At 41.2% G+C, this 27,698-nt stretch overlaps 1 protein-coding gene across 7 annotated transcripts in view; it reads right to left on the bottom strand.

Moving 5' to 3' along the window:
* The window catches only part of rerea (arginine-glutamic acid dipeptide (RE) repeats a), a 172,185-nt gene that overhangs the window by 43,431 nt on the left and 101,056 nt on the right, over positions 1–27,698 (bottom strand). For 5 of the 7 annotated variants that reach the window (XM_077218188.1, XM_077218184.1, XM_077218187.1 and 2 more), the window contains 3 exons: positions 4,480–4,585; positions 3,523–3,619; positions 1,662–1,766 (listed from right to left, as the gene is read on the bottom strand). In XM_077218188.1, the coding sequence (XP_077074303.1) occupies positions 1,662–1,766; positions 3,523–3,619; positions 4,480–4,585 (308 nt within the window). Of the gene's footprint in view, positions 1–185; positions 441–1,661; positions 1,767–3,522; positions 3,620–4,479; positions 4,586–27,698 lie in introns of those variants that run through there. The other 2 variants (XM_077218189.1, XM_077218190.1) reach the window with 1 other exon arrangement.

Here is a 27,698-nt window from a genome sequence, read left to right as displayed (position 1 = left end):
GCTAATGACAGCAACAGCAACACAAACAACCGGACAGCACTGTCAACGCGATTAAAAGCACGGACAGCTGTTTTCAAGACAAACACGTAACTGTTATATGGCAATACAACAGGCGCGCGAGGCGGGTACGTCCAGAATGACGCACGCCGATATCTTAACAGGTGAAGACGAGCATGCTAACGTACCTGCGCGGACTGAACAGGTCGTCCATGTCGGAGCCAGAGCTGCGGTTTGATTTTGACAGAGTGAGGAGGAATAAAGTGTCCTCTCGCACCTATTTGTGTAGGTACTCAAAATGGAGGCTTAGGCATTCAGTCAGCTTTTACACTGAGCTTGTGCCGTGACCGACAGACAGCACTGAGCATGTGCCGCGACCTCACACACACACACGCAGAGGAATCACAGCCCATCTCTCCTGCTCACACACACACCATGCTGCTGCTGCATACCAAACAAGCGGGAGGAGGGAGTGGAGAGGGCGATAGACTGTGATTGAGTGGGGGACCCGTGAAGGGGGCTCCCAACCAGCAACAGTACACCATTGCTCCTGTTTATTCGACAGAGCATCGTATTACCCCTCAAATATCCCCTTTCTTCTCCCCGGGCTCCTAATGCACCCCATTATTGGAGCATCACATGACTATGATAATGGTCCTAATGTAATCCTGCTTTTTCCCTGACACAACAGCATACAGGCTTTGATTGTTATACACAAAGGAATAGGGGATTTAAATATTCATTCCCATTACGCTTGAACATTTAATAGAGATGTCACATTAGAAGCATGAAACCGATTTTCTTTTGTCAATATTGTATGTTTAAATATAATTAATGCACATCATCTGCAAATGAAAGCATTTTAATACACAGGTTTGGAACAGCATTAGGATACATATAAATAATAATTTTGATTAATTCAGTACATTTTTGGGTGAATGATTCCTTTAAGATTAAATCTGGAGACGAAAATATTTGCAGTACTCTGAGTCTGTTGCAGCATTTCACATTTACACTATCCCAATTAAAATTAATTTGCAGATGTGGTTTGGATTTCAAATGTTTAAATAATCTTTGTATGCTTAAATACATCTCAGATTGCATCAGTTACATTGATTTTAAATTTGAGCGTCTAAATAGTAATAATTTTTATTCAAAAATAAGTAGCCCATTATTTACAAAAAGACATACACCCATTACAAAAGACAAGTCATTGTCCTGTAACACGCGTCCTTTCAGCTGTTTGGGTATTTTATGGTCCGAACAACCTTTTTCAACATTGTTGAATAGAAATATTACTTGAGCACCAAATAAGCACATTAGAATGATTTCTGAAGGATCAAATATTAACCCCAAACTTTGTATTTATGTTCCATTTATAATGGAAAATTAAAGCATGTTAAAATTCCCCAAAACGCTGGAGATGGAAAAAACTCTACATGCTTATCAAAGACAGGCTATGAAACAGATGCCTGTGTCCTTGATTTAATCTATTCACAACTGACTTTATGCATTATAGGACAATTTAGAGTGAGTACAACAAAACCAGACACTGCATACCTGATATGAATCATAAAATCTCTGTTTGTAAAATATTGCAACAGAGGATCTGAAGACAGAACATGCCTGAGGAGGACTGATTACTGAAGTCAGTAAAGGCTTACCTGGTTTCTGGGTTATATCCTAAGATGTAGAAGAAAGAGTCGATTCGTGCTTTGAACTCCCTGGCAGCAAATATGTCAGAAAAGTGTGAAATGTTACATTTCCCCCTGCAAAGAAATAGAGCAAACAAATCAGTGTCATGGTGCAAATACATTTCCAGATTTACTTAAAGGAATAGTTCACTCAAAAAAGAATATTTGCCATTATTAATTACTAACCCTTATTTATATTAATATTATATTTATTTATTGAATACACCCAAATGTTGTTCCAAAAGCATATGCAGTTTTGTCATCATTTTCCTCCTACCTTTGTGTAAATAATAATTTTTATTTTGGGAGACTGATAATTTTTATTTTGTCTATTTATCTTTAAGAGACAGTGTATGATTGCCGACACGTCTCGTCTAAGCTATTGGTATAGGTTTGTAAGTGCGGATGTTCTTGCGGGTTACAGTATTCCAGTATAGTTGTTTTATTAATGCCCTTTCCCTTCATCCTGTTAGACAAACAAAAGATACCAGACACCACAGGATTTTCAAGCAATGCAGAGGAATTGTGACATTTTTACAATGCCCCCCTACTGCACTTTACATTTTCGACATCAGGGGCCATCAAAAAAAATAGGCATCAGTGTTTTTTCACTGGTTCAAATACCTTCCTCATAAGATGAAAGGAACATGAGGTTTGGAGCAGGAATTACGACATGCTAGCGGAATTCACTGAGTGTATCTAAAGCCCTGTAATAAGTCAAATCAAAGGGGTCTCTGTGCAGCAGAAGTTGCAGCTAATTTGCCCTGAAATCAGTGGTTCAGAGCTGTGGCTGTGCGCTGCCTCCAGATGGTTTCAGTTAAGAGAGAGGAAAGGAAAGGAGGGAGGAAGAGAAATAGAGAGGCGAAAATACATCACTTGGGTAAAGACAGAATGTAAAGGTCTGGTTTCTTGACAATAAGCATATGCCTGTACTCTTTTTCCTGAGCCTCATCGCAAAAAAACGTAATTGCTCTCAGTAATGCTTTGCATGCAGAATCGCTGTGAAATGGTTGTCTGTACTGAGTCGGCCACTCCTGTAGTGAACTGAGAGGATCAAAATGTCTGTTCACAGCTCTTAAATACTCAAGTCTTAGATCCCAGTGCATCTGTACCCGCCAGAGGTTTCTTTAATGACCATAAATCATCAGAGCTATTACTGGCTATTAAAAGGAATATTCACAATTTATTGGTGTAGTAATCAGACTAGTTTTAGAAGTTGCCAGTATGAGTATGACACAAAGTATGAATGCCCGTATAAGATATGTTTAATAAATTACATTTATAAAAAATGTTCTAATAAAAAAATAAATTTAATTGCAATTTTAAGTTTAATTCCCCACGATTCAGTTCAAACTGCTTTAACTGAATAATTTCAAAACTCAAAGCAGCTACTTGTTTGCTCTATAGAAAAATACCTTGTGCAGGATGTTTCATATATTTAAACATTAAATATAAATATAAGAATTATTATTATTGTAATTCAAAAGGACATTATGAAGCAGTTTTGCATATTTATAGTAACAAAAACAATCTTTGTTGTCTTAATTTTGTAAAAAAGACTTTCACTTCCAGTAAACATTTTAAATCTAATTGACTACAATTGATGGGATATTAAAGTTCTTTTAATTGGAAAAAATTAAACATAAATATTGATATTGATATAATCGTCAAAAGGTAGGAAAAAAAAGAGAGATTTTGTTTTCCTTTAGTAAGTGAACGTGCTGATACTGCTGTGGATAAATAATTGAATTCCTGACTTCAGTTGCATTTAATTGTGTGTGTGTGTGTGTGTGTGTGTGTGTGTGTGTGTGTGTGTGTGTGTGTGTGTTACCTGAGGGCAGCAGCATGATAAGTGTCCACATAGTCTGAGATGAAAAGCTCTCTGCTCTTAACCACTGGATCAGTAATAACCAGCTCACGACCAGAGTCTGGAGAAAGAGACAGAAAGCAGACACGGAGCGTGAGAGGCATCCAGACTGTCGCTAATAAAAACACGCACACATAATAAACGCATGCGTGACACAAAAGAAACCAGACAGATGCACAGACACTTGCGCAGCTATGAAATATGACAGCTATAGACTTATAGACTTATAGACAATGACAGTAACAGTACAGCAGCTATTGGAAATAAACAATAAATATGAATAAAATCAAGCAATGGGTTTCAATTCATCAACAACAAAAAAACATTTAATGCAAATGGAAAAGCTGCATTAGATGCTAAACTGTATATTTATGGCCTTTCAGGCAAATATTTCCAATGACAAATGTCACAAAGATCCATACAGACAGTGTTGGATGAACATTTGTCTTCAGATGGCATTAGCACAAATAACAATGGCCACCATGTCAGACTAGTCAGTGGTGCAGCAGGTGGCGGCTGCTCCTCTCCAGGAGGCTGGCAGAAATGCAGACCTTCTTAATGCTTTATTAGAGTGCGGTGTGAATCAAAGTGCCAAAGATTCAGCCCGGCAGACCCCCTCAGCCTGTTATTACTGCCTGATGTGTGTATCAAGCTCAGATTTGCTGCTGATAGTCGGGAGAATGAGAGCTCCGAAGGCACATTACACTGAAAGTTATTTGCACTTCATGGCACCGCTGTCGCTCTTGAGGGAGCGTTACCAGGGAAACAAGGGCAGGAGGGTGGTATTTTTTTTCTGAATCCTCATTTATTTGAGATGCCGTTCTCTATGAAGCTTCACAAACCAATAACCAGGGGTGGTTACATAAATGAGAAGGACTCTTCAAAGTTCTTTGTGTTTTTTCGACCATCACACACACATACCGTTCTCATTGTTGCGGTCCTGCACCAGGTGCTGGTAGACGGAGTCAGGTACCTCAGACTGGCGGTAATACCATTTCACATTCATTAACAGATGGTCCCGTTTACTCTGAAAAGAGAAAAATAAACATTCTGTAAAATAAACAGATATTGTTTGTTTGTTCACAGCGTCTCAAATTTGGCTCTTGGCAAACGTGAGTCTGTGCCACCACTGGGTTTATAGTTCTAGTCGTCCTGTGCCAAAAGCCCTTGGTGGAACAGTCAATTAAAAAGGGATTGAAGGCATTTCATTATTTAATAAAGTAAATGGCTCCATGACCATGTGTGGGAGGGAGGCGAATAAACATGGATGGGGCATATTTAGATAACTAAAAAAATCTGAGCAAAAAAAAAAAAAACGAGGACAGCTTTGTCTAGCAGCTCTAGCTAAACATCAGTTGCCGCTCCCCTCTTTTCCACAGCTGCACTTTGAACTCTGCCACCCGCTGTCTATCCAAGGGACTGCACACAGTGCCAGTTTGCTTCAGTACCGCATAATGACCAGCAAGTGGCAACACTGAGTCATGTCCAGACCTCCCAAAGGCACTTCCAAGAGGGGCCAGACAGGGGGAAGAAAAGGGCAAAGCACTGTTTTGATTCCCTGACATGAAATATTTATTATCCTCTCACACGAAGCCGACTGACCATTCAAATGGTTTAAAAGGACATTAAAGAAACCACAGCTCAGCAGACGCTGGCGACAAGACCCCCGGAGCAGCGGCCAGAAATCACAGTCATCTTTAACATGACTACAGATTACCACATTCTCCACAAAAGGCCGAGTGTGTGCCACCGCGCCAGCCTAGTGGGAAAAAAACATCCAGGGTGGATCAGAGAGCCAAGGGTCTTTTTTTTTTGTTGAAAGCCTGATTCACTTCATGCAGCTCTGGCTTCTAAAGGGGATGGGGGAGTGGGGGGCTGAGCTCATTGTAGAGATATTTCAAGACTCCTACCTTTTCTGAGATCACTGGAAAATACTAGGAGAGCAGAAATGAAAATACAGAAATGTTCAACAGAATGCCATCCTTTCGAATTGGCCACTAAACAAGGTCAAAGTGAAAGAATCCTTGGCATTAAAGACCATGAGTAAGAGTAATCTAGGCTACATTAAACAGTGTGCTGATGTGTTATTGTTGAGATGGTTAAAACCCAATTTAAATTAGATTAAAGGCGCTCTCTGTAACTGGGCCACTTGTATGTGTCATCAGAGGTGTTGTCAGTGCTTATTACACCGCAGACGGGGAGACAACCTGTTCTCCTTCAGGGTATTTCAGAGCTTTCAGTGCCTTGGTTCAGCTCCTGCATTAACATTAACCCTATAAAACACTGAGTTTAAACATGAATAAACACCTAAGGCTTTGAGAACAAATGCATGCTGTTTGATAAGATATTTGTGCTATCAAAACAGATCCCTGTGGCCGAATCGTGCAACCTTTCCTGTCGCTCTAGAGCTGGAAATGACTGTTTCCTTATCAGACCCTAATTATGTTTGCATGTTACACTGAACAGATCACTGTGCAGAATCAAATTATCAAGATAAGCACTCTGGCGGAGAGAGGCAGGCAAACTGAGGCAGCGGTGAGGAGCCTATTAAAATTACAATGCTGAATTGATTAGTGACATTCCACACAGCATTCCCTTCCTTCCCCGAGTTGCTCCTCATCCGGCTGATCCCAGCACAGCTTAAAGCCACCTCTCCAAACACATGACTGAATTAAGACTGCTCGAGGAGCCTGCCAGTTCACTTATAAACAAGGTCTCAGTCAGTGATGGAGACACTAAAGGGAGAGATTTCCCCTCCATCAGAGGAGCGAGGCATACCACAGGAAAACGGAGGGGGTAGTGGTGGTCTGCCCACTCTCTCCTTCGCTCTATAATGGCTGTGCTGCTTCCTTTGTCTGTTCGTTGAGCTCTAAACCTGGGAGTCTATCTATTTATCCATCTATCCATCCATCTATCCATCTATTCAATCATCTATCTCTATGTAAATGGAGCAAAATGCATAAGAAAAACCCAGATCCAATCCAAACATGCCTATTGTAATGCCCAACACTACATTCATGATATAAGCACGACCTAAAGAGGGCAGAAGAGAGAAGTGAGAAATGTTAGAAGCATGGGGGATGTAGGGCGAGACAAACAGCGAGGGCAGCACTAATTACAGCACAGCCAGTGTAAGAGTCCAGTGAGAGTGCTATAAGAGGCTGAAGCTGGACTTTATGAGGTCTGGCCAGAGGGGGAACAGAGCAGGGTGGAGTCAACCAGGGGTGTTAAGCAGACTCCACCGGCACGCCAACAGCTGGGCTTTCCACAGGGAGCTACTGTGCTAATAATAACCTGATGTGTGGCACACATCAGAGAGAAAAGATGTGAGGACTATTCATTAGTGATGTGAGAATTAAAGAGCTGCGCACAGAAGCGGGCTCTTGAGCCATGCTTGGACTGAGAACCGAGGTGGTAATGAGAGGAAAATTACACGAAGCGAATGCTTGCGCACACGCCGTTTGAATTAGTCACGGTTTATTACATGCTATTGCTGAAGGTACCAACTCGGATACAACCGCCGTGGCATAACCTCCCACCCCTGTGACCTGATGCTGCGTGTTGGCGGCTGACATTTTGTCTGTTTAGCGCAATTATTAAATATGGCGGCAGCTGCAGCAGCGGTGGCAGGTCTTATCTGCAGCTTGAAGCGGTCACATGGCTCCCACATTAACAGGAGAGTGTAGAACAACCACAGCCCAGGCCCTCGCACTCTCTTCTCACATAACCAACCCGCAGCTAAGCAAAGCCAGACCCTGAAGCTCTCCACCTAGAGCACATTAACAGGAAATGTGTGTTTATTTTCAATTTCAACATTGTGCTTTTCTGTCATCCGGCACCAGAACTCTCTCCGGTTTTCTTAACCAAACCCGGCTCAGACTGCAGAGGAACCAAAGAAAAGCAGGGTTTTTTACACTTCCTGGAGAAGGTGGTTGTGGAAAATGGTTTCTTGAAGTCTTTGGCCCGTGATCATGTTGCAGAAAAGGTATGCAAAGAATCCAAATGGCTTGAGTGCAGAAATTCAGGCTTGTTTTCCCGGCATGCATACATGTTGGTGGCATCGAGGGGGACCGATCCATGCTCAACAAAACGTAATATGATTAGTGAGGAGCAGGCAGACAGGAAGGGCTCACTCTCTCAAGCATGATGGAAGTGCACACAGAGACCGCTTCCGCCCTTAAGCTTGCTCTCTCTTTAACTCAGACATAGACCAGACGCAGCTCTCTCCATATACACACACAAGCACTTCCATCTGGACCTCTGCTCACAGCTGTATGTGCCCGAGTGACAAAGAGAGGAAAAACACGTTGTTTTAGGCCCTATAACGGCCCTGTGAACAAAAAAAGTCCCATGTGAACAAAGACATGTAGCATGCTCTTCCCTTTTTTAATAAATAAATTAAGTGTCTCAAGTAGACTCCTTTCGGCTCGAGCAGTTGAAGAACAAATGTGCTGCCCTGCCACCGTCAGACTGAAACTAATAATGGTAAACAAGTGCTGATGACATGTTTCTCCCCTGCAAAAGCCTGTGTACAGATTACTCCTCCGCCTGTCTACAAGCACAAATGGAGGGAGGGAGAGAGTCACAGCTGTGATGTCGGCACAGTCAGGACCTTTATGCTGCTAAACACCGGGCCCCTCTCTCTCCCTCTGCTGTTTAGATATTAAATCTCGACTCGCTTTGAACAAAGTCTGCCCATCTGTCAGCCACTCTCTATATTGGATTTGATGAGCATTAGGCAGTTCAGAGGGGGAGATTTTTAGTGTAACAAAACCAGGATAAACCCCCCAAACCTTGTGACACCAATCTACTCATATGAGCTCTGCTCCAAAACCTAGTGAAGCGGTCTAGGTAACATTTTAAGACATGTTCTCAACACAAAGGCAGACAGCACCATTATGCAACCTTACTAAGATGTCTTTTTAGCCTTGTTCTAAAAGTCGGCCCCAGAACCTAGCGAGCTGCTGTCTACCGCCTACATTAGAGCTTTTTAACCCTCAATAGTAACCGTTTGGGAACGTAATCTGCATTGGTAGCTTGTCATAGAAAGCATTGCCCAAACAAAGAGCACAAGAATAAAGGCAATGTGATTGGAACGACATTGTACTTTAATGTAAACTACTGTTTGGTCGGTAAGATTTTAAAATTATTCTGATTATAAAATTATTCTGAAAAAATATTACAATTTAAAAGGACTGTTTTCTCTTTTCATATTTTTTATATATTTTGGCAAAGCTGAATTTTCAGCAGCCATAAACTCCAGCCTTCAGCGTCACATAATCCTTCAGAAGTCATTCTAATTTGATTTCTTATTATTGTCATCAATTGTTGAAAACAGTTGTGCTGCTTAATATATTTGTGGAAACATGATACAAGATTATGTAACATGATTTTTTTTCAGGATTCTTTGAATAGAAAGAGAAAAACAAAACCGATATGAAATAGAATGCTTCCTACTGAGGCTGCTCACTCATTTGGCGGTGACTAGAGTCGTGCTGGGTGTACAAATAACGCTAATTAAGATCTCACTGCTACTGCTCCATCCATTACACCAGACTCAACAAAACAGCAACACTTATAACACTCAACTCTCTGCACTTCACATATTCTCCGTCTCTATTTCCTCACCCTGATTCTTGATCTCACAGGCTATTTCCTGTAGCTGGCCGTTGGGCGATATCACGTCAGGTGTGTTTGATATGAAGATGCAGTGGCTGTGATGTGTATCACAGCGTGTGTTGGGTTGCCACACACAGCAGGTGTGACCGGCTCATATCCCTTCCCCCCTTTTCCTCTTTCAAAACAGTTTTTTCCCCTCACTCAACCCCCCACCTGGTACTCAAACTCTTCAGTTACTGACTGAATGCTGGGGGCTGGACATGAAAGGAGGGGGTGTTTCCTGAGACATGATTGACAGCAGTCTCCAGGCAAGCAATGTGTGAAAAGACAACGTTAATATTTAAAAGGTTGTTATTGTATTGCAATGAAGGAGAAACACTTTTTCCTTCACGAGACAATGATGGTACAGCTCTATTGTTCTCATAATGTTTTGTTGTGGGAGAGATTAAAAGATGCAAACCAAACCAGAGGCATTTTTCCAATATGCTTAAAACAATGTATCATAAAAATGAATGCTTTTATCTATAAGAAACAATCTGTAAAACATGTTTGCAGACTGATAAGATACATAGTTTCTAAAATAGCTAAATACAGAGAACTCTTTCTTTTCCTTCAGTCATGGTTGTTTTTGAGTGATCCAGACAATAGAAGGAAATGAAGAGCTCTGAATACAGCTATCGATAACAGGCCAAATCATACACACACATCACACAAATCACATTCCACACAATGTGCATTTGCAGCCTGAACTCAATTTAATTGTATTATTTTGCTGTATCCAGTCCCATCCAACACAATAAATAGACATAACACCTTACTATTGTATAGAAAAAGCCCTGTCAGTACTCGACAAACAACAGTGCAAATTGTCTGATTCATAAAAGACTCTTATGAGCAGGTACTTTTAATGAAGTGGTTAAAAAGATTCACAAACTCTTAAAAATGACTTATTACATACTTACAGAATGCTTAATTGAATTAAGTTTTGACTTGCTTACTGACTGAAAACGTGTACATATCATTCAAGAGTTTTGCTGTAATGTAAATGTAAATAAAAAATTAAAATATTACAAATATTCTTTTACATTTTTATGAGGAAAAAGTGTAAATTAGGTTAAAATAAACGAATAATGTATTACAAAAATATATTTAATATGCAATTAAGACCGGTTTTGGAGGGTAATCATTTAGCAGACAATTCAAAGTCTACCGTTACCATTGGCAAATTCATTTTCCTCTGTTGCAGTGTTTTAGATTTGACATCTTCCTTGGTCTTGGGTAACATCTTATCTAAAACCTGACTGTGCCAGACCTAAATGGCTGCTGACAGCCTAGATTTATGGACTGAAGCAGTGCGACTGAGGAGAATGCCTGCGAGCTCTGGGGATCCCGGATCTGTGTTCCTGACCTCAATGGTCACTGTCGTAGTATAGAGTTACTCCATAATTCTACAGCTCCCTGACACAACCTTGTCACACGGCCGGTGAGATAATGTACTACAAGAGCACAAGCCTGGCGAACAGCCTCCCAGAAATGCGAAACATCTCAAAACATTTGAGCACAAAGGCAAAACACATGAGCCTGTGAGCTTATCCAGTCCTGAAATCTGTAGAGAGCGACGGCGGATCAGTCGCACAAGCAGTGGACTCAGTTTAGCCTAGAGTCCCTGCTCATGTCTCTGCACTTCCTGAATGAAAGCAGAGAGAGAGACACAATGCGCTGCCTTGTTAGTGTGGCCTAATGACTGGGTCGTTTCACTTGCCGGGGAGGGGAGCAGCCATGCATTCATAGATAAACACAGACAGGATCATGGTAGGGTGAAAAGGACTGAAGCACAGGCAATGGTTGCAGCAAGAGTTAAACGAAGATATAGCATGTTTACGAGACTGGCGTATGAATGAAACAAGCTGTGGGGCCTTTATGTTAGGATACAGAATACAGAGAGAGAAAAACACACCGTGTATGTGTTTAAATGTGAACCATGCCTGGTTGGCTGGTTAATCCCAGCATTGAGGCTGCAGCATGGGCCGCTGAGTAGTGCCGGGTGTGATGGAGCGGGGTAATGGAAGGCAGGAAATGAGAAGTCTTGGTTAAGCCACGGCTAATCGATCAGCGTGTTTGGGCTAGAGCGAGCCAAGCTGCTGCAGGGAAAGTGGCTTGTGGAAAACAGACGCTGTGCAAACCCTTCCTCTCTTTTCTGCGCAGCTGTACTCTAGCACAATGGTCTTTGTTCTGCTCTAGCTCTAATTGCTACGTTCACTCACTTGGGTTTTGATTATTTGATTGGGCTGATTACAGCGTTCACCTTTCATTGGTCAGTGTGCATGTGGCTCAACGATTGTGGACAGAGTACAATATATATGTTTTGTATATATGTGAAGCTGTTTGGGTTTAGGTGAAATAAAGAGAGAGCAAAAGAGACAGACTTCTGACTGACAGAATTTTCATTTTTGGGTGAACTATCCCTTTAAAGTCATCATAAGCACCTCTCGCTATAACAGCTGTTCTAAAAGGTACGCAGCAACTTCATGCTGCCTTCTAAGAATGCTTGTCATGAATACTTTGAGAAAAAGCTGATCCCAGAATTCATTCAGAATGCCCCATTCATTCAACAAGCTCAGTGTTCATATTTCATTAAAAAAACAAAAATTATCAATAAAAATAGTTGAATCTATTTATTGTTATACCAACAAGACTAAATTGTGCTGAGAATATTAAACATTTTTTTTAAATGATACCAGAGAGTGCATTTACAGCCCTAAAATACAAATACATAAAAATAAAAATCACTGATAGAGTAAAAATACTGAAAATGACTGAACAGACAAAACCAAAAATAAAGTGGCATTAAAATTTCAAAACCATAATATTTCTGCTTATGAGGTTTCATTTCAGTTTGTATGCTGCTCTAGAAGGCAGTTTCCTACACAGACAGTAGACAGCAATGTATGTTACTAGATGTGTCACAGAGCGATCATTTAAAAAAAAAAAATAAAGATATAAAGAAGAGAAAAAAATGCTGATTCTTACAAATCCTGACTGCCTGACAATAATACTCAGCGGGAAGTAGTCTTTACCAAGTACACTCTAGTGGAAGAGGAAAAATCAAGGAAGGACAAGAGCACAATTCCCATCCTCACTTGTGATTCATCACACACTCCTTTTACCCAGCATCCTCCCGCACTGGGTTTTCTTTCAAACATCAACCTCTGCAAATATTTAGTCTCTAATATCTTTCAAATAAAGGAGCCAAAGCATTAAACAGGATGGCAGAGGGACAGATCCGCATACTGATCCAGCTCACGCATCCTAAGAGGTGGGCAAACGCTCAAAGATCTAGGAGGACCGTAGCGCAAGGTCCTTATGATGAGTCGGAAAGCGTGTGTGTGCAGAGACAGACGGAAAACTAACTGGCCTGCGACATGCCAGCTGGAGCACCGCCCTCTGGCTCGACGGGCGGTGCGGTACCCAGTGGCCGAGGGAAATTATCGCTGACGAATATTCATACAAACACGACACAGATACAGGAAATACATCTGAATGACAACGCACTTCCTCATGTAGACAGACAGGCGCACATGTAGCCTCATTCCCTATACGTTTAGATTTTAATGAGCATGTGTGCATGGCTGAAAGAGCTCCCTACAGTGTGGAGGGGGAGAAATAAAGAGGAGCGCCACAGGAAGCTGCTTATCTGTGCTCCAGACTGTCAATCTGCCACAGGAGCCCTGCACTACAGGCATGAGGAGAGATCATCTGCCTTCTCCAATCCCTCTGTCCTCTTTAATTACACACCCGCACCACGTACAAACACACACGCAGGACCGCGCATGCGCACAACTTCACAACGACAAAGAAGAAACAATGCAGATCTCCTTGTCGAGTCTGGCACACCGGCTTCAGCTCTGCATCAAGGAGAAGATGATATGAATATCTCTCATAGGGATGAGGAAAAACGCTGCTAGAGTTGAAGGGTCATATGGCTAACACGGTCACATTCCCAGCATGCATCTTTCAGCTGTATTTCAACCCTTACTCACTTGCAACAAAAGCAAACATCTCTACCGGCAGCCACCAAGTCCGTTCTTTGTTTTAGAGTGCCTACACGGCCTTGCCAGATAAGAGTTGAGGTCAATCTAATTAGATGTAATGGGTGGCAGCGCACTCACACACACACAAACACACAAACGCACGCACGCATACAGAGGCAGGCATGCAAACATGCAGACAATTTCCCATGTGCTAAAATGTGAGCATATGGTCGGGGGAGGGCTGTAGAGACATCAGCCATTTGACATTTTCATCAAGTACCGTAGTACACTTGGAGTAAACTGATATCTCAATAAGCAAAGAGGTATCGGCCTCTACTGCCGAACTCATGTCAAATCGAGCCTCTGTACTAGATTAAAATGAAAAGAAGAGGAGAAACGTCTGCGTGCGTTAAAGTCTGCCGAGATGAAGGACGACGCAAAGTGGGGGTGACAGCTCAATGTGGTCTTCAGTCTATGTGTGTATTGTGAAGGGGGTGTGGTTATTAATGGCACCCGGCTCAGCATTATTAGAGCAGCGGTCGGTAAATTTTCCCTCCAGCCTTTTGCACAAGGTCCGCCCACACACTAGCCAATGAGCTTCAAGCTGGATGACTGACAGCCCTAAACAGCCAGTGGCAGAGAGGCAGAGAGAGACGATGAGGTGATGAAGTGCTATCAGAGCCGTTTTGTGTATGATGACTGAAAAGCACTGTTTGTTTGCAAGCCTGCTAAGATTTACAACCATTTGCAATGCCCCTCCCTGCATTTGTTTTTCTTTCTTGCTGTATTTTTTCCTGTCCTCACTTTCTCTCTCTCTTTGCCTGCATAGAGTGCTGTGTGCACAGAGGACATTTTCCAGCCCACTGTGATGATATTGATTGCAGAGCCTCCCCTGATTGCAGCCCTGAAGTATTGACCAGCCGGCTCTCCTAGAAGCAAACAAACACGCATGCAACCTACACAAAGTGTGTGTGTGAGTGATTACACGCTGTCAAGCCCCATGTCGAAACGCTCCACAAGGAGAGTGTAAAAGCCCAGAGCTCCTGCTCTCTTTTGCTTATTGGTTCCAGTGACAGCCAGTGGGCAATGGGTGTCTGGTGTTTTTCTTATTACCATCTTACTTTTGCAACAATTTTACCCTTTTTAAAAGGACTGCATTCTGGGAAAGCCATCAAGAAAGCAGCATTGAGACAGAAAATCTCGATCTCATCACTCATTTAATCCAGCTCACAGGCTCTCCACAATGACCCTGATCTAACAGCTCACACTCTACGCTAATGCACTAGCACTGCCATTACCCATAATCCCACAATACAGCTCTCTAATTAGACTGCATTTCTGTGCGATTTCCACGAAACAGAGTGCACGCTCCTGCACACAGGTGATAAAAATATACAAATACTTCCTTTTTAGCACAACAATAAGCATGCACAATATAGGCAAGGCATGCAAAATGGAGTGACAGAAAATAATGGAAGTATAAAATATTACATGACATCGAAGATTTACCGTATTTACAGTAGTAGACATTCCTGGTGTTTAATGTGCATTATATTACACTACTGTTCAAAACTTTGGGGTCAATACAATTTTCAATTTTTTATTTTTTTATTTTTACTCAGCAAGGATGATTTAAATTGATCAAAAGTAACAAACATTTAGAATGTTTATAAATAGATTTCTATATTAAATAAATGCTGTTGTTTTGAACTTTCGATTCATCAAATAATCCTGTTTTTTTTTTTTTTACCAGTTTCCACAAGAATATAAAGCAGCACAGTTGTTCAACTTTGAACAATAAGAATAATAATAAATCTTGCCAAATCCGCAAATTAGAATTATTTCTGAAGGACCAAGTGTCACTGAAGACTGGAAGTAATGATGCTGAAAATTGAGCTCTGCAACCACAGAGAAAAATTAAATTTTAAAATATATTCAATAAGAAAACAATTATTTTAAATGTAATGTTTCACAATATTACAGTTTTTGCGGTATATTTCATCAATTCCAAATCCAGCCTTGGTAGACAAACTTTTCGAAAACTTCTGAACGGTATTGTGCATCCTATTTCATATATACATCAAAATGTAATAACTTGATGTCATGCCTTTACTACTGATGTCACCTACGGCGCACACATAGCCATTTAAGCATTATTCTAGCAAAACTGCATTCATGTCTCACTCTATTGAAGGAAATTACCACTTTTCACAATCCAACAATCAATTTCCAATGGATACATTTAAATCCCACTACATTTTCCTCACAGAACATTGTTTAACATCTATCAAAATTTGGATGTAAAATGGCTTTAGACTTCTGAAGTAGAAGTTCTCCCTGGGCAAATGAAGAACAACATCTAAAACAATTAAGTATGTCAAGAGCTGTCAGAGATTGCTCTTACTACATGAAATGCATAATGTGATATTACATATGGTGACTGGCATGATTTGAATGCCTCAGTGCATAAATCAGTCACGTCGTAGACGGTAAAGACGGTATTTGCCAAGAATATGTGCGACTGCATGATATAATTCTCACGTCTTGCCTGTAATTCTTTAAATTTTCATGCGTAAATGTCAACCTCCCACGCACAGTTCTCTAATGGCTGCAGGTGAGAGAGGTTTGACAGCGCTGGCTTATGATCGTTACAGTGTGTCGATGCCCCAGATCACGAGAGACTGTAGAGCGCACTTCCACTCACTCCTCTATACACCCCCCCCCTTATATACACTAAATCCCTTCCATCCATGGTGGGAAAGAAAGAGTAAAATAAAGAAAAAAGGCAAGGTTGAAGCCATAAACCCCCTGATATTATGCCTGCTCTGGCTACCACTTGGCATTTAAATGCCATTTGTGGCAGCAAACAGTTCACACTTAATTACAGCGAGCAAGCAGCTGTAGCGGCCAGCCTTTCCACACTGAAGCAAGCTGGGCAGCCAGCACCAGCCCTTTCAACTTCCCATGCCGCTAAAAGAGAGCTCACCTTTTAAATACTAAATTGGCCCGCTGCTCAGAACATCTCAGCGAGGGTTTCCCGACTTCTGAGATGTTGGCCAGCGCCTCGGTTCTTCAAACACTCCACCATCAGCCTGTCCTGCTGCCCCAGCGGTGCCTATAATCAATTGGCCTTTATACAGCACCATAAGCTCTGCCTTTGCTTTAGTGTGACACACACACACAGATAGAGGCCTCCCCTGCACTCTAAACCTGCTTGGATGATGTGATGCACAGAGATGTTACAAAAACGTCTCTGCCACTATCACACTGAATCGACCTTGGAAAGGTAAAAGGAGAGAAAAAGATATATATATAAAAAAAAAGAAGATTTAAGAGCCGTTCCATTTTTTCCACTGTAAAAATTACAGTTTACCCCTGTAGGTGACTCACAAATATCCCATGCAATGAATTAATGTGTCACCGACATACATACCAATTACATCTAATTAAAGCAATTCATCTCAGTGTTTTTTGTAAATATGAATATAAATACCCATGTAAATACGAATGTAAATGTTCACTACAAGACAAGTTGTCATATAAATAGACTGATTTAAGTGTCATGTAACTTAAGTAGCCTACAAATTAACAGGGTTGTGGCTGAAAAACTAACAATTAGCGGTGTCGCAAGATAACACCCCTAATTGGGTGTATATTGCAGTATTGGCAACAACCGTATGATTTCGAATGAAATTAATATTTTCATAAGGATAATGTACATTTACAATGCAATGCCTATCGACATAGCGTTGTATAAAACACTTAAAAATAATATATAATTTATTTTTAATTTCTATTTGACCAATATCATTTTTTTAAAGATTTCTAAAGATATCACGATATATCGTTATTGTGAATCCTTTTGGCCACAATAACAGTGTAGTGAAAAACCTGATACCGTGACAGCCCAACTTACAATTGGCAACATATCTTTTACAACACAACATATTCTAAGACAATATCATAACTAGACTGATTAAAACTCTGCATCTCATATGGGTCTCAATTATGCATTTCATATTAATGCCTTGACATAACATTTGGGAACATCAGAGAGCAGGTGTGTCACACCAGGGAAACATACAAAGACAGACTGGGGTCTTAATCGGTCTCAGCTAGTTACACACAAACTCCATATCACCTTCCAGGCAGGTCTATACATTAAATCAGCCCATTTCATCTTCAGAGGTAGGGAAGAGTTTTGTGCATCTCCTCGACAGCATGGATCAGCCACGGACATGTGTGTCCGGCACATGAAGGGCATTATAAATGGAGAGCATGGCCTCGTCTTCTAACATGCCCACAGGCACACATTTATCAGTACCGCCAGTCAGCGGCAGAGCCTCTTCCAAGAAAGGAGAAAGAAAAAAGAAAACAAACATTCTCAACATGTAAGTGTGCAGAAAATTATCTGGTGCTCTTTCTCTCTCGATCTCATTACTTTTTCTTAAAGCTGTAAAGAGCTATTCTGCCACAAATGGCTCAGGCATAACGGCAATCTATAAATGGGATGTTAAGTTCAATAGCCCAAGGTTAGAGGCTGAGAGAGCTCGAGCACTTCATTGCACTCCGCATTGTTCTTTCCAGAGTTCAGATGAGTCTGGTCTCAGCACACGGCTGAAGCATCAAGCTCCATTTATGAACTTCGTCCTGGCATGAAGGAGATGGTGAAGAGAAAAATAGAAAAAAATAACAATAAAAAATTCTGTCCAGTATTTCCCTCTTTATGGAATCTGCCACAATTGATTTGAGAATTAATTTTGACAAATAAACAGATTTGGAAATGACAGAGCTTGTGGGTTCAGCTGTGAGACAAAAAAAGAGTCAGCAATGGGGTATTATAATTGGGAAATAGACAGTAATAACAGCAAAAAGCCCAAAGTATAAATTTTTTCCATGTACACTAAGGATGTATATAGTACGTGTGGTAAATTTCATCATTAGCATAGTGCACTTGTACTGTATGCGCAGCCATATTCAGCAGCCTCGGTCGTTCACAGCAAGCCTGCTGCACAAAAACAAGCTCTGAAATGTGTCTGAGATGTGTGACAATTAGCCCACAGGTAATACGACAACACAAAAAAGATGCTAAAAAAGCCCAACACCTTTCAAGGATTCACACAAACACTACTAAGCATAAAACAGACATCTTTAAAGCCATTGTGATAATACAATAGGGAGAATGCATGCAGAAAGAAGGGGAATGAATAACATGAGGGGCGTGAAGATGGAGGACTGTGGAATTTTCAAGCGCCTTATATATGTACGCCATCCTCCCCAGGCCAAAAAGCCCTCCCACTAGGTTTTTTTTCTCTTGAGCTAATTTGCAACATGTGTTCTTTAATGGAGAAAGCCGCCCGATGGAAGCATGTGAACTCGATACCACTGTAAATCTCCACTTCCACAGCTTTTTTTATTGGCATGTCACACTTTGGACAAGCTGGAAATTACACTCGGTGAACTGAGAAGCAGTGCCGAGACACTCTAGAAAGGCGGGGAAGAAAGGGAGAGGAAAAGAGACAGATGAGAAGGAAGCGGCATAAGGTGCCGGGAGTCAGAGAGAGGACCGCTAGCCGTGTCAGGAAGGGACGATCCAATTACACTGCAGCCAGGCAAAGCACATGTGTTTGGAGAACCAGACTGTCGCAATAAATATTGGCCATGCAAAGACTGCATAACGCACTTGGCTGATACACAACATGAAGCAAATTACTTGGGAGGCAAACATCAATTACAATGTTTCAGTTAATAACAACAGGAAATCTAATTGGGGAATAAAAATGATAGTGTTTGGATTGGGGGGGGGCGGGGGGGGGATAATTTCAATCTCAACTATAATTGTTGTGACCAAAAAAACTATTTGAAAACATCAAGGCCAATTTTCAATTGTAATTCAAATGGAGGATTACACTAGTACAATAGTTGTTTTATCACAGTGTGATTGGGAAAGTGTAAACATTGCCTCCATGTTGGTATTTTTGTCAATTTATTTCTCTTTGACATCAAAGCGGACGAGATAGAGAAGCCTGCCTTCTCTTTTTTAAGATGAAACAGTTGGGTTGAATGCCAGGGCTCAGCGTTCCCAGCTTCAGATGCTAGTAAAGACATCAGAAGAGGGAATTTGCCTGTGATGTGCCAAAAAACAGCATTGTGTCTCTGCGGCAGATTCCGGCAATCCGTGATGAGCAGAACGAAATTAACATAGCCGATCCACCGAGACCCAAATGATTTCTAATGCATAAAAATACTTGACAAATACCCATCTCGCCACCAGCAAAGCAATGGCGGTAGTCCGGGATGGGAAAGCCGCGATAATGAAACGTGGCGAGAAAGGCTCTGTTTAATAATTTAGTCTCGCCGTCAAGGATCTGCTATTGATTGTGCTTTCAGGTGTCTTATGAAAATGTTATCTCCAGCCTCGCAGTCTCCCGGCTCCATCTGGCAATGTAATCACCACCTCATACCCCATTGTCGACCCTACACACCTCCATTTTGATTTTACCCCTTGTTCTAGCTCTTCCTCCTCCCTCCATCCCTCTTTCTATCCCTTTGGCCACACAGCTGGTTTCCATAGTAGCGTTAACTGAAAGCACAGAGCTGTTAAAGGCATACGAGGGAAAGAAAGAGAGAGGGAGGTGCAATGAAAAAAAATAAAGAATAAGGTTCTTGATCATTTCGAATTGGGTGATAACACAAGTTGACTATTCTGTCCTCTATCTTATTTAGCTACTGTCAAGGTAGAAATGTCAAAAGCACTGGTATTTAAGTATGAAAAAAATAATCTAAATGATTATATAAAATACAAAATAAATTAAGATGTCCAATTATCAGCACTGCGCATTTAATGCAGCCTAATAGGTCTGTCTTAATGTTATTGCTAAAATGAATCAAATTGGAATATTAACAAGACAGACCTTTAAATAAAAGGAGTCCATTCAGAACCACATTATTTCCTCTGTTATTGAAATTGCTATCAAGAAATGTAAAATTACACTGATATTGGTATCGACTACTAAAATTAATATTTTGACCACCCTATCAATTATGTATTGATTTGGTTTGTTCTTTTGTCTAAATGGCTTCATTTTGGAGATGAACTAGAAAATGTGTTTTTCAAAAAAGCACCAAAAACAAACTGATACAAACAGAGCTTCAATTGGTTTTGGAGAGACGCCCATTTGGAAGCAGTGCAGCATGGGCTGTGTGTATTTTGCACAGTGCTAAGTACCTAATGTCATTACCACCAGCAGCATTAATGCTTCCTTTAGTGGAACTTTAAGTGTACAGGAGGGAGGGAGAAAAAAAAAAGTCATACACTTCATTCAAGAACATTAATCAAAACGGCCATTAACTTGCAGCATTTCACAGCAGATTTACTTACACAGGACTGGCGCTTAAAGGGCTTTTCAGTTTTGGGGAGGTGCAACGTCAGAACAATGAAAAGCCAATCAAACAAACAATTAAAAAATTGTTCCCCATCCCCCCACATGAGGAAAATGCATGTTTTACCATGTTACTGCTTCTACAGCTGAATTTAACTTTGTGCGTGATGTCATCCTGCTTGCTTGACAAAAAGGGCACCCCCTCCTCCTACAGCGCTCCCTCAGAGCCCGACACTCGCTGCTAGACCTGTAGCCGCTCTGTAATTCTGCCCTACTCTTAACACGCTACCCTGCAGACAAAAGTGCAAGCAGGGATATTTCAATCATGCGCTCCCGAGCAGAGATGCAGCGGAGGCTCTCTGGCTGCCAGCAGAGCCCACATTGCCAGAGGTGATTTTTCAGAGCCGCACACAATAAGGGCACAACAAAAACCTGGGGGCCACTTGTGAGAAACGCACCTTTACATATTTATACATGCAAATGTGCCGGCTCATTTTCAGCGGCTGATCGGGCAGAGGAGTGACGGGCATGTGGGGGGGAGGGCAAACACGTCGAGTGTAACGCTGGGAGACATAGAAAAAGCACAGAGCCTCTTAATGACTGCAGGCTCCCTGATGTAAAGATGGCAGTGGCTGCCGCTCCACTCAATAAATATTAACAAGAAATGCGACTGATGGCGCTGCTCACTGATCCATAATTGCATTTAAAAATGTTGGAGCTTGTGTGTGTGTGGGGGGATGGGGGGGGCACCTCCCACCCCCGGATGAGGATTTAATCAGAGGTGCAGAGGACAATTTATAGAGACACAGGCCATCATTACACTCTTAAAGGTGTATATTTTTTTGTGCATACAATGAATGTCAATGGTATCAAATGCTGCTTTGGGCACCATTGACTTTCACAAAAAATGTGTTGTGCAGACAGAAGTCATACAAGGTTTGAATGACACGAGGGTGAGTAAATGACAATTGTCAATGTTGGGTGAATGAATTCCTTTAATGTTATGTTCAATCTATTTCCTGCTTGCAAGGACGAATATGTTTGTATGAGTATTTTCGCTGATTTTTCATCTAATCGTTAACGTTCATTTTTTGTGGCGCGTAGGCAACCTTATGGTTTGGAAAAATATGTACGAGGGCATTGCGCGCACACATCTCTTCCTAAACCCACTTTTATGATCATTCATGCATGTATGCACATATATTTGCATCTTCATGAAAGCGTTTTAATTAAAGCTATGAATCATTAGCTTTTGAGGGCGCAGAGATAAGCACAAAAACCATCAGGAGTGAATTACACTGGGAGTTTATTTGCATTCCATGAACGCAGGATCCAATGCACTAGGTTGAGCTGGCAGTGGGCTTATCAAACACTCCAACCGCAAGCCTAATCAACAATATCCGCATTGCCAATAATCAATAGTCTGTTAATTGCCATTTTACAGCTAGAGTGCAGATGCATGGGTCATTGCAGGGCCAGTTCAGATTGCAGTGTCCTTGCCATCCACCAAGCTATTGTTTCAAATGAATCATTAGGGGTCTATGTATAGCTCGGCTCAATGAGCAAGCCATGTCTGGAATAATGGCGCTTTAGCAAGCTGACAGGCGAAACACGGTTTTCATGTTTTCAGATTTGGAGGTAAAATCTAAATGGATTTAAAAATGGTCAAATGTGTTAAACAGAGCTGACAGTAATGTAACTGAACAAATCAAATTAGCTAAAAATAAACATTTATAGAACTGTGAAAGATGGGCATTCTAATGTCTCAGAAATCTGTCAAGTCAAGACTTCCCCAAATCTCCAAGATCTCATACTCGCAAGCTAGATAGAAAAACAACCTCAAGATGTTTGAATAAAAAGCCTGTCTGTGATTTCATTAGCATGTGAGTTAATAGCTGGGTTTCCATCCAAACTTTTTCACATAGAAATTTCTAAAGGTTTGACTAAAGAGATTGCAAAAAATTGCTGCATTGTGCTGATTATCAAATTTGCACATTAGGCAGGTTTTGCATTAACTTCTCAGGTACATATATTAAAATAATTAAAACATTACTAACAGTTAAAGTAAATATGAATATATAAGCTAATATAGGGCATATATTTAATGAAATGCTCCCCTCTAGAGTTCATTTCTCTGGTGAACTAACATGCTGTGGACACTAAATGACTTGCCTGAGGTAGATGTAATGCTACGTGAGATATTCTCAAGCAAACAGTTTGATGCATCTGAAATACTGATTTACAGATTGCACATGAACATATCTATGCGTAGATCGTCTTCTGTGGTATTTCCTGTTGTGGTGGTTAGCAAACAGCGTTACTGCGTGCGCCCCCTTCTGGATTGGAGTGTGGATCGCCTGTGACTGACTGTATTTGTCGCCGAACGTCACGGTACCGTAACACCCTTACTTAATGCGTATTGTATTTTAGCCAAAACATGTGAGTTTATCATCATATGAAGTGCTTTAATTCAAGGTTTCTTAAAGGGATAGTTCACCCAAAAATTGTATTTGTCATTTACACCCTCATGTCTTTCCAAATCTGTATGTCTTATTCATTTGCATTACACACAAATACAGATACTTTTAAGAAAGCTTTGACATTTTTCAAAATATCTTTTTACTTTCCACAGAAGAAAAAGTCATTAAGCTTTGGAACAACATTATGTTGTAAAAATGACACATTTCATTTGAGCAAAAATTCTAAAATAGCTTTAAAAATAGTCTGATGGACCACAATGAATAACAACCTGTCTTTTTGCTCCGTCTCCTGCTGCCGTGCTTCATTGGGAATCATGAGTTCTTTTTGATAATTGTATTGTACATCACACCTAATTAAATGTCCATAAGCACCAATACAGCGAGAAGAGCAGGGCATTTCTGCCTGCGCCCGAGCCCCCAGAGGCAAGCAGCAATCACTCCATTAGAGGCAGCGCTGTGCTGCAGCTGAGCTGGCCAATATCAGCAAATTAGTTTAGCCACGGGGATGGGGGAAGGGTGCCACGGCAACACACACCGACAACAACAGTGTCAGTCATCGGGCATATGCAGCCGGTCCAAATTAACAGGAGGAACAAGTGAGGGAGGCAGACAGACAGAGACAAAGATGGTAGAGCTGGAGACTGTGATTGACTTGAGGATAAAGGCTTGTGCTGTTTATGATCGATTCGGTGCTGAATTGTCTGTGTCTGAGCAACCCCTGAGAGATCTTTCTCTTTCTGTCTTACCTCTTCTCCTCAAAGGCGACAACGTCTCAAGGCTGTTTCCAGCCAATAGTGTGTCAACAGGACTCGCTGCATAGCTGCTTTTCCTATTAGCAACAGATACTTAACTGAATGTGTCACCCTCATCACATTAATACAGCGTATGTCTTATGCACAGCACTAATGGGTTGAGGCCGTAAAATAAATACACAGAGGCTGTCCGTGTCCTTGAAATCAGTATGCACCGCTGGCTGTTAGACACACAAAATGGTGCTGAGCTAACAGCAGCAGCCCAGTATCATACCTCAACTGAAACAAAGTCCTGTATTGTAGGAGATACAAGTATAGCTCGTATCTACTTGAGAAAGACAAATCTTCAAAACTACATCAGGTTATTTCTGTCAAATACGATTGACAATAAGCATACAGTTTGGATTGGCGGTATGGTTCCGTTCTGAGCGAGAACTCCCTGCGCATCCATGCAGCCTAGCACGTATAAGAGCAGGGAGAGCAGCAATAACACAATTGTACACAATCAAATAAGAAAAATGTAAGTACAATATAAAAATTTTAAATTATGATCAGGCATTATTAAAATAAATACTAAAATTGATTCCTCTGTTGGTTAAACTGAATTTTCAGCAGCCGTACTCTAGTCTTCAATGTCACCATTATAATTCGCTGATTTGGTTCTCAAGAAACATTTATACCCATGTAGAAAAAAAGTTGCTGCATTTTACTTTTGTGGAAAGTGATATTGTTTTCCCCAGGATTCTTTGATGAATATGAATATTTGGTCAATAGAAATTATACATTTTGTAATAAACAAATGCAGTGGTATACACACACACACACTCAAATTCATGGGGCTTTCATTCCATCTAAGGCAAGTGTGCGCTTGTGTGAATATAAAAGATGGTGAGACAGGCAGAAGAGATACATATGGCAGCAACTTATTCCCATCCCTTTTTACCCCAGCTAATCTCTTTTATTCTTTCTTTACCACAGAAATGTTTAAACAAGCTGAGGGGAGCTCAGTCAGCGGTGCCTTAATCACTGTGTCTGTGTCTGTGTGTATGTGTGTCTGTGTGTCTGTGTGTGTGTGTGTGTGTGTGTGTGTGTGTGTGTGTGTGTGTGTGTGTGTGTGTGTGTGTGTGGGGACTGGTAAACCCTACATTATGGGGACAAAATGTCCCCATAAGGATGGCAATATCTGAAATCCTTGTTCGTGTTCATTTTTTGGTCCCCATGAGGAAAACAGCTTATAAATCATACTAAGTGATGTTTTTTGAAAATGTAAAAATGCAGAAAGTTTGCTGTGATGGGTAGGTTTAGGGGTAGGGTTAGTGTAAGGGAATAGAATATACAGTTTGTACAGTATAAAAATCATTATGTCTATGGAAAGTCCCCATAAAACATGGAAACACTACGTGTGTGTGTGTGTGTGTGTGTGTGTGTGTGTGTGTGTGTGTGTCTGTGTCTGTGTCTGTGTGTGTGTGTGTGTGTGTGTGTGTGTGTGTGTGTGTGTGTGTGTGTGTGTGTGTGTGTGTGTGAAGGAGTGACCGAGTGCACTCACAAACAAGGGTGGAGGCACCTGTCTTTGTACATCTTTAAGCCCGTTTAAGCAGGAGGCTCATTCAGAATATCAATATGATTGAGGGAGAAAAGGAAAAGGCTGAGTGAAAAGCGTGTCAATTAAGGGTTTAATTTGGACTGAGTGAAGGGTGGAAACATCTCTGTGACAGTGTGAAGGTCTGTGGGTGGGTGTGCATCAAAATACAAGCGCACACACGGCACAAAAAAAAATATCGCTCAAAGAGGGCGGAGAGATCGATTGCAGCATGCAGCTTTTCTCTGCGGTGCTAACTGGATTCCCAGGTCATTAGATAAAGTACACGGGGTGACGTTGTTCAACCCTTAAGACTAGAGAAGAACCATATTAATGAGGTTGTTTTGCCAGAAGCGAGGCAATTTCCTCACCTCGCTGCGGAAGAGGGTCACAGAGAGAGAGGCTCACGTGACGCTTCAAGAAACAGCAGCTCTCGAACACACGATAGCAAAAATACGTCTAAAGCAAGAGCATGTGAGACGACCGCAAAAACAGGTCCTCCAGAGAGCCATGATTGTTACGCATGTAATGAATTCACTTTATTATGTAGAACCACTCAGTAAATACGCTAATGCTGGAACCTTTCCGATATCATCATTTACCATTATGGCCCGCTATCCCTATCTGCCCTGCTCAATACAAGTGAATGAATCAACCCAGTGTTAAAAGCTAAGAAAGGGAGAGAATGCATAAGAAGGGACATCTAAGAGGGGGTTGAGGGGGTCAGGGCAATTGACCTTAAGGCTTTTCTAACATTTTAGTGGACAGATGCTCGCATCCCAATTAAGAGGACAGCAGGCGTTCAGAGGTGAGCATCTGAGCTATAGCTGCACATCCATTACAGTTGTTTCAACTGAACTGAACATTGCCACAGCCATGAAACACTCATATTCCACACGTTACTAAACAAAAGCAGTGCATTTACAAACATTTAGGAGCATCTAGACTAAACTTTAAGATTTCATCAAACAGATCTTCATTTGTGTTCCGGCGTTGAACAAAAGTCTTAAGAATTAGTTCACCCAAAACGTTCCAAACCTCTAAGGGGATTTCCCATGATAGTACTAGGCAATGCATATGAAAGTTTACAACCTTGTTTCAGTCCCTCCTTCTCAATATAAAAGTCTTTGCTACTGACTCACTCATAGAGACAGTCTTTGCTGCCATCTAATGGTGTAATAATGTAGCTAACTTTGTGATGTTGACTTCAGTGAATCACTAATGGGCCCATATTATTTCTCAATACCAAATATGGTTATTTATATAAATTAATATTTATCGAAAAATAATATTTAAATAAAAAATAGTATCCATTATATAATAACTTTGTACAATAGGAAATAAGCAAACACTTCAGTCAGAAGTAAGTCGCGTATTTGAGGTCTAAATGGCCTAAACAACTTAAAACTACATTCCGTGACACAACAGTAGTTTTTGTAAAGCTATGGTGTTTGCGCGTCCGCCATGACACTCGCTGTGAGCGAAATGCTGCATGGGGAGTGATACAAACGGTGAAACTGTTCCTGTGGTGATAGCCTAATGGTAGAAAAGGTTGTAAACGGCTCTCAGCCAATCAGAATCAGGAACCAGAATGAACTGTTGTATAGGCACGCACACACACTAAGTATGTATATCTATCCATCCATCCATTAATAATATTAATTAATAAGACATCACAAATTAGTTGACCTCACTAATCGACTACTCAACAATATGACTAGTTTATCAACACAACCCAATTACATGACAAACCAGTATCCAATCAACTTCACAGAAAACAACAAGATGAGCTTCGACTAATTAGATGGATTAAGGCGGTAAAAGCTAGGAAGGAGGGCCAGTGAAGTCTTGTGACATTTACAGCCATCAGACAAAGACCCCTAGATCTGCACTTAATCAAGGTGAAGATAATCACGAAACATACTACATGTTATTCTTGGCAAGATCAAGATTCTGCTGCCCTCAGCACTCTTCCGAGCAATCCGATTACAGGCTGCTTGGATGCCCGAGCTCTGGCACACTCTCCCCTACCTACCCTCCCTTCCTCTGCACATCATTCTAACTCATCCAGCCAGCCCTGAACCCCCCACTTCAGCTCCTGCGGCTGTCATAAGCCATCCTGCCCCGTGTCCACCCCCTCCCATCAGCACCTTAGCTGTTCAGTACCATTAACAAAGCCTCATGGGTCTTCCTCCACACACTCTACAAGGAGGGGGGCGTGCAAAGCCGAAGGACCTCTTGGCTAATTGTGTCCTGCTGTGGGGAAATAGCCATTAGAAAAACCATAATGTGCTTAT

The sequence above is a fragment of the Siphateles boraxobius genome, unplaced genomic scaffold (genome assembly GCF_051911475.1).
Source record: "Siphateles boraxobius isolate OS27281-9 unplaced genomic scaffold, OSU_SipBor_1 77, whole genome shotgun sequence".
NCBI lineage: Eukaryota > Metazoa > Chordata > Actinopteri > Cypriniformes > Leuciscidae > Siphateles > Siphateles boraxobius.
This window is presented reverse-complemented; position numbering and strand designations above follow the sequence as displayed.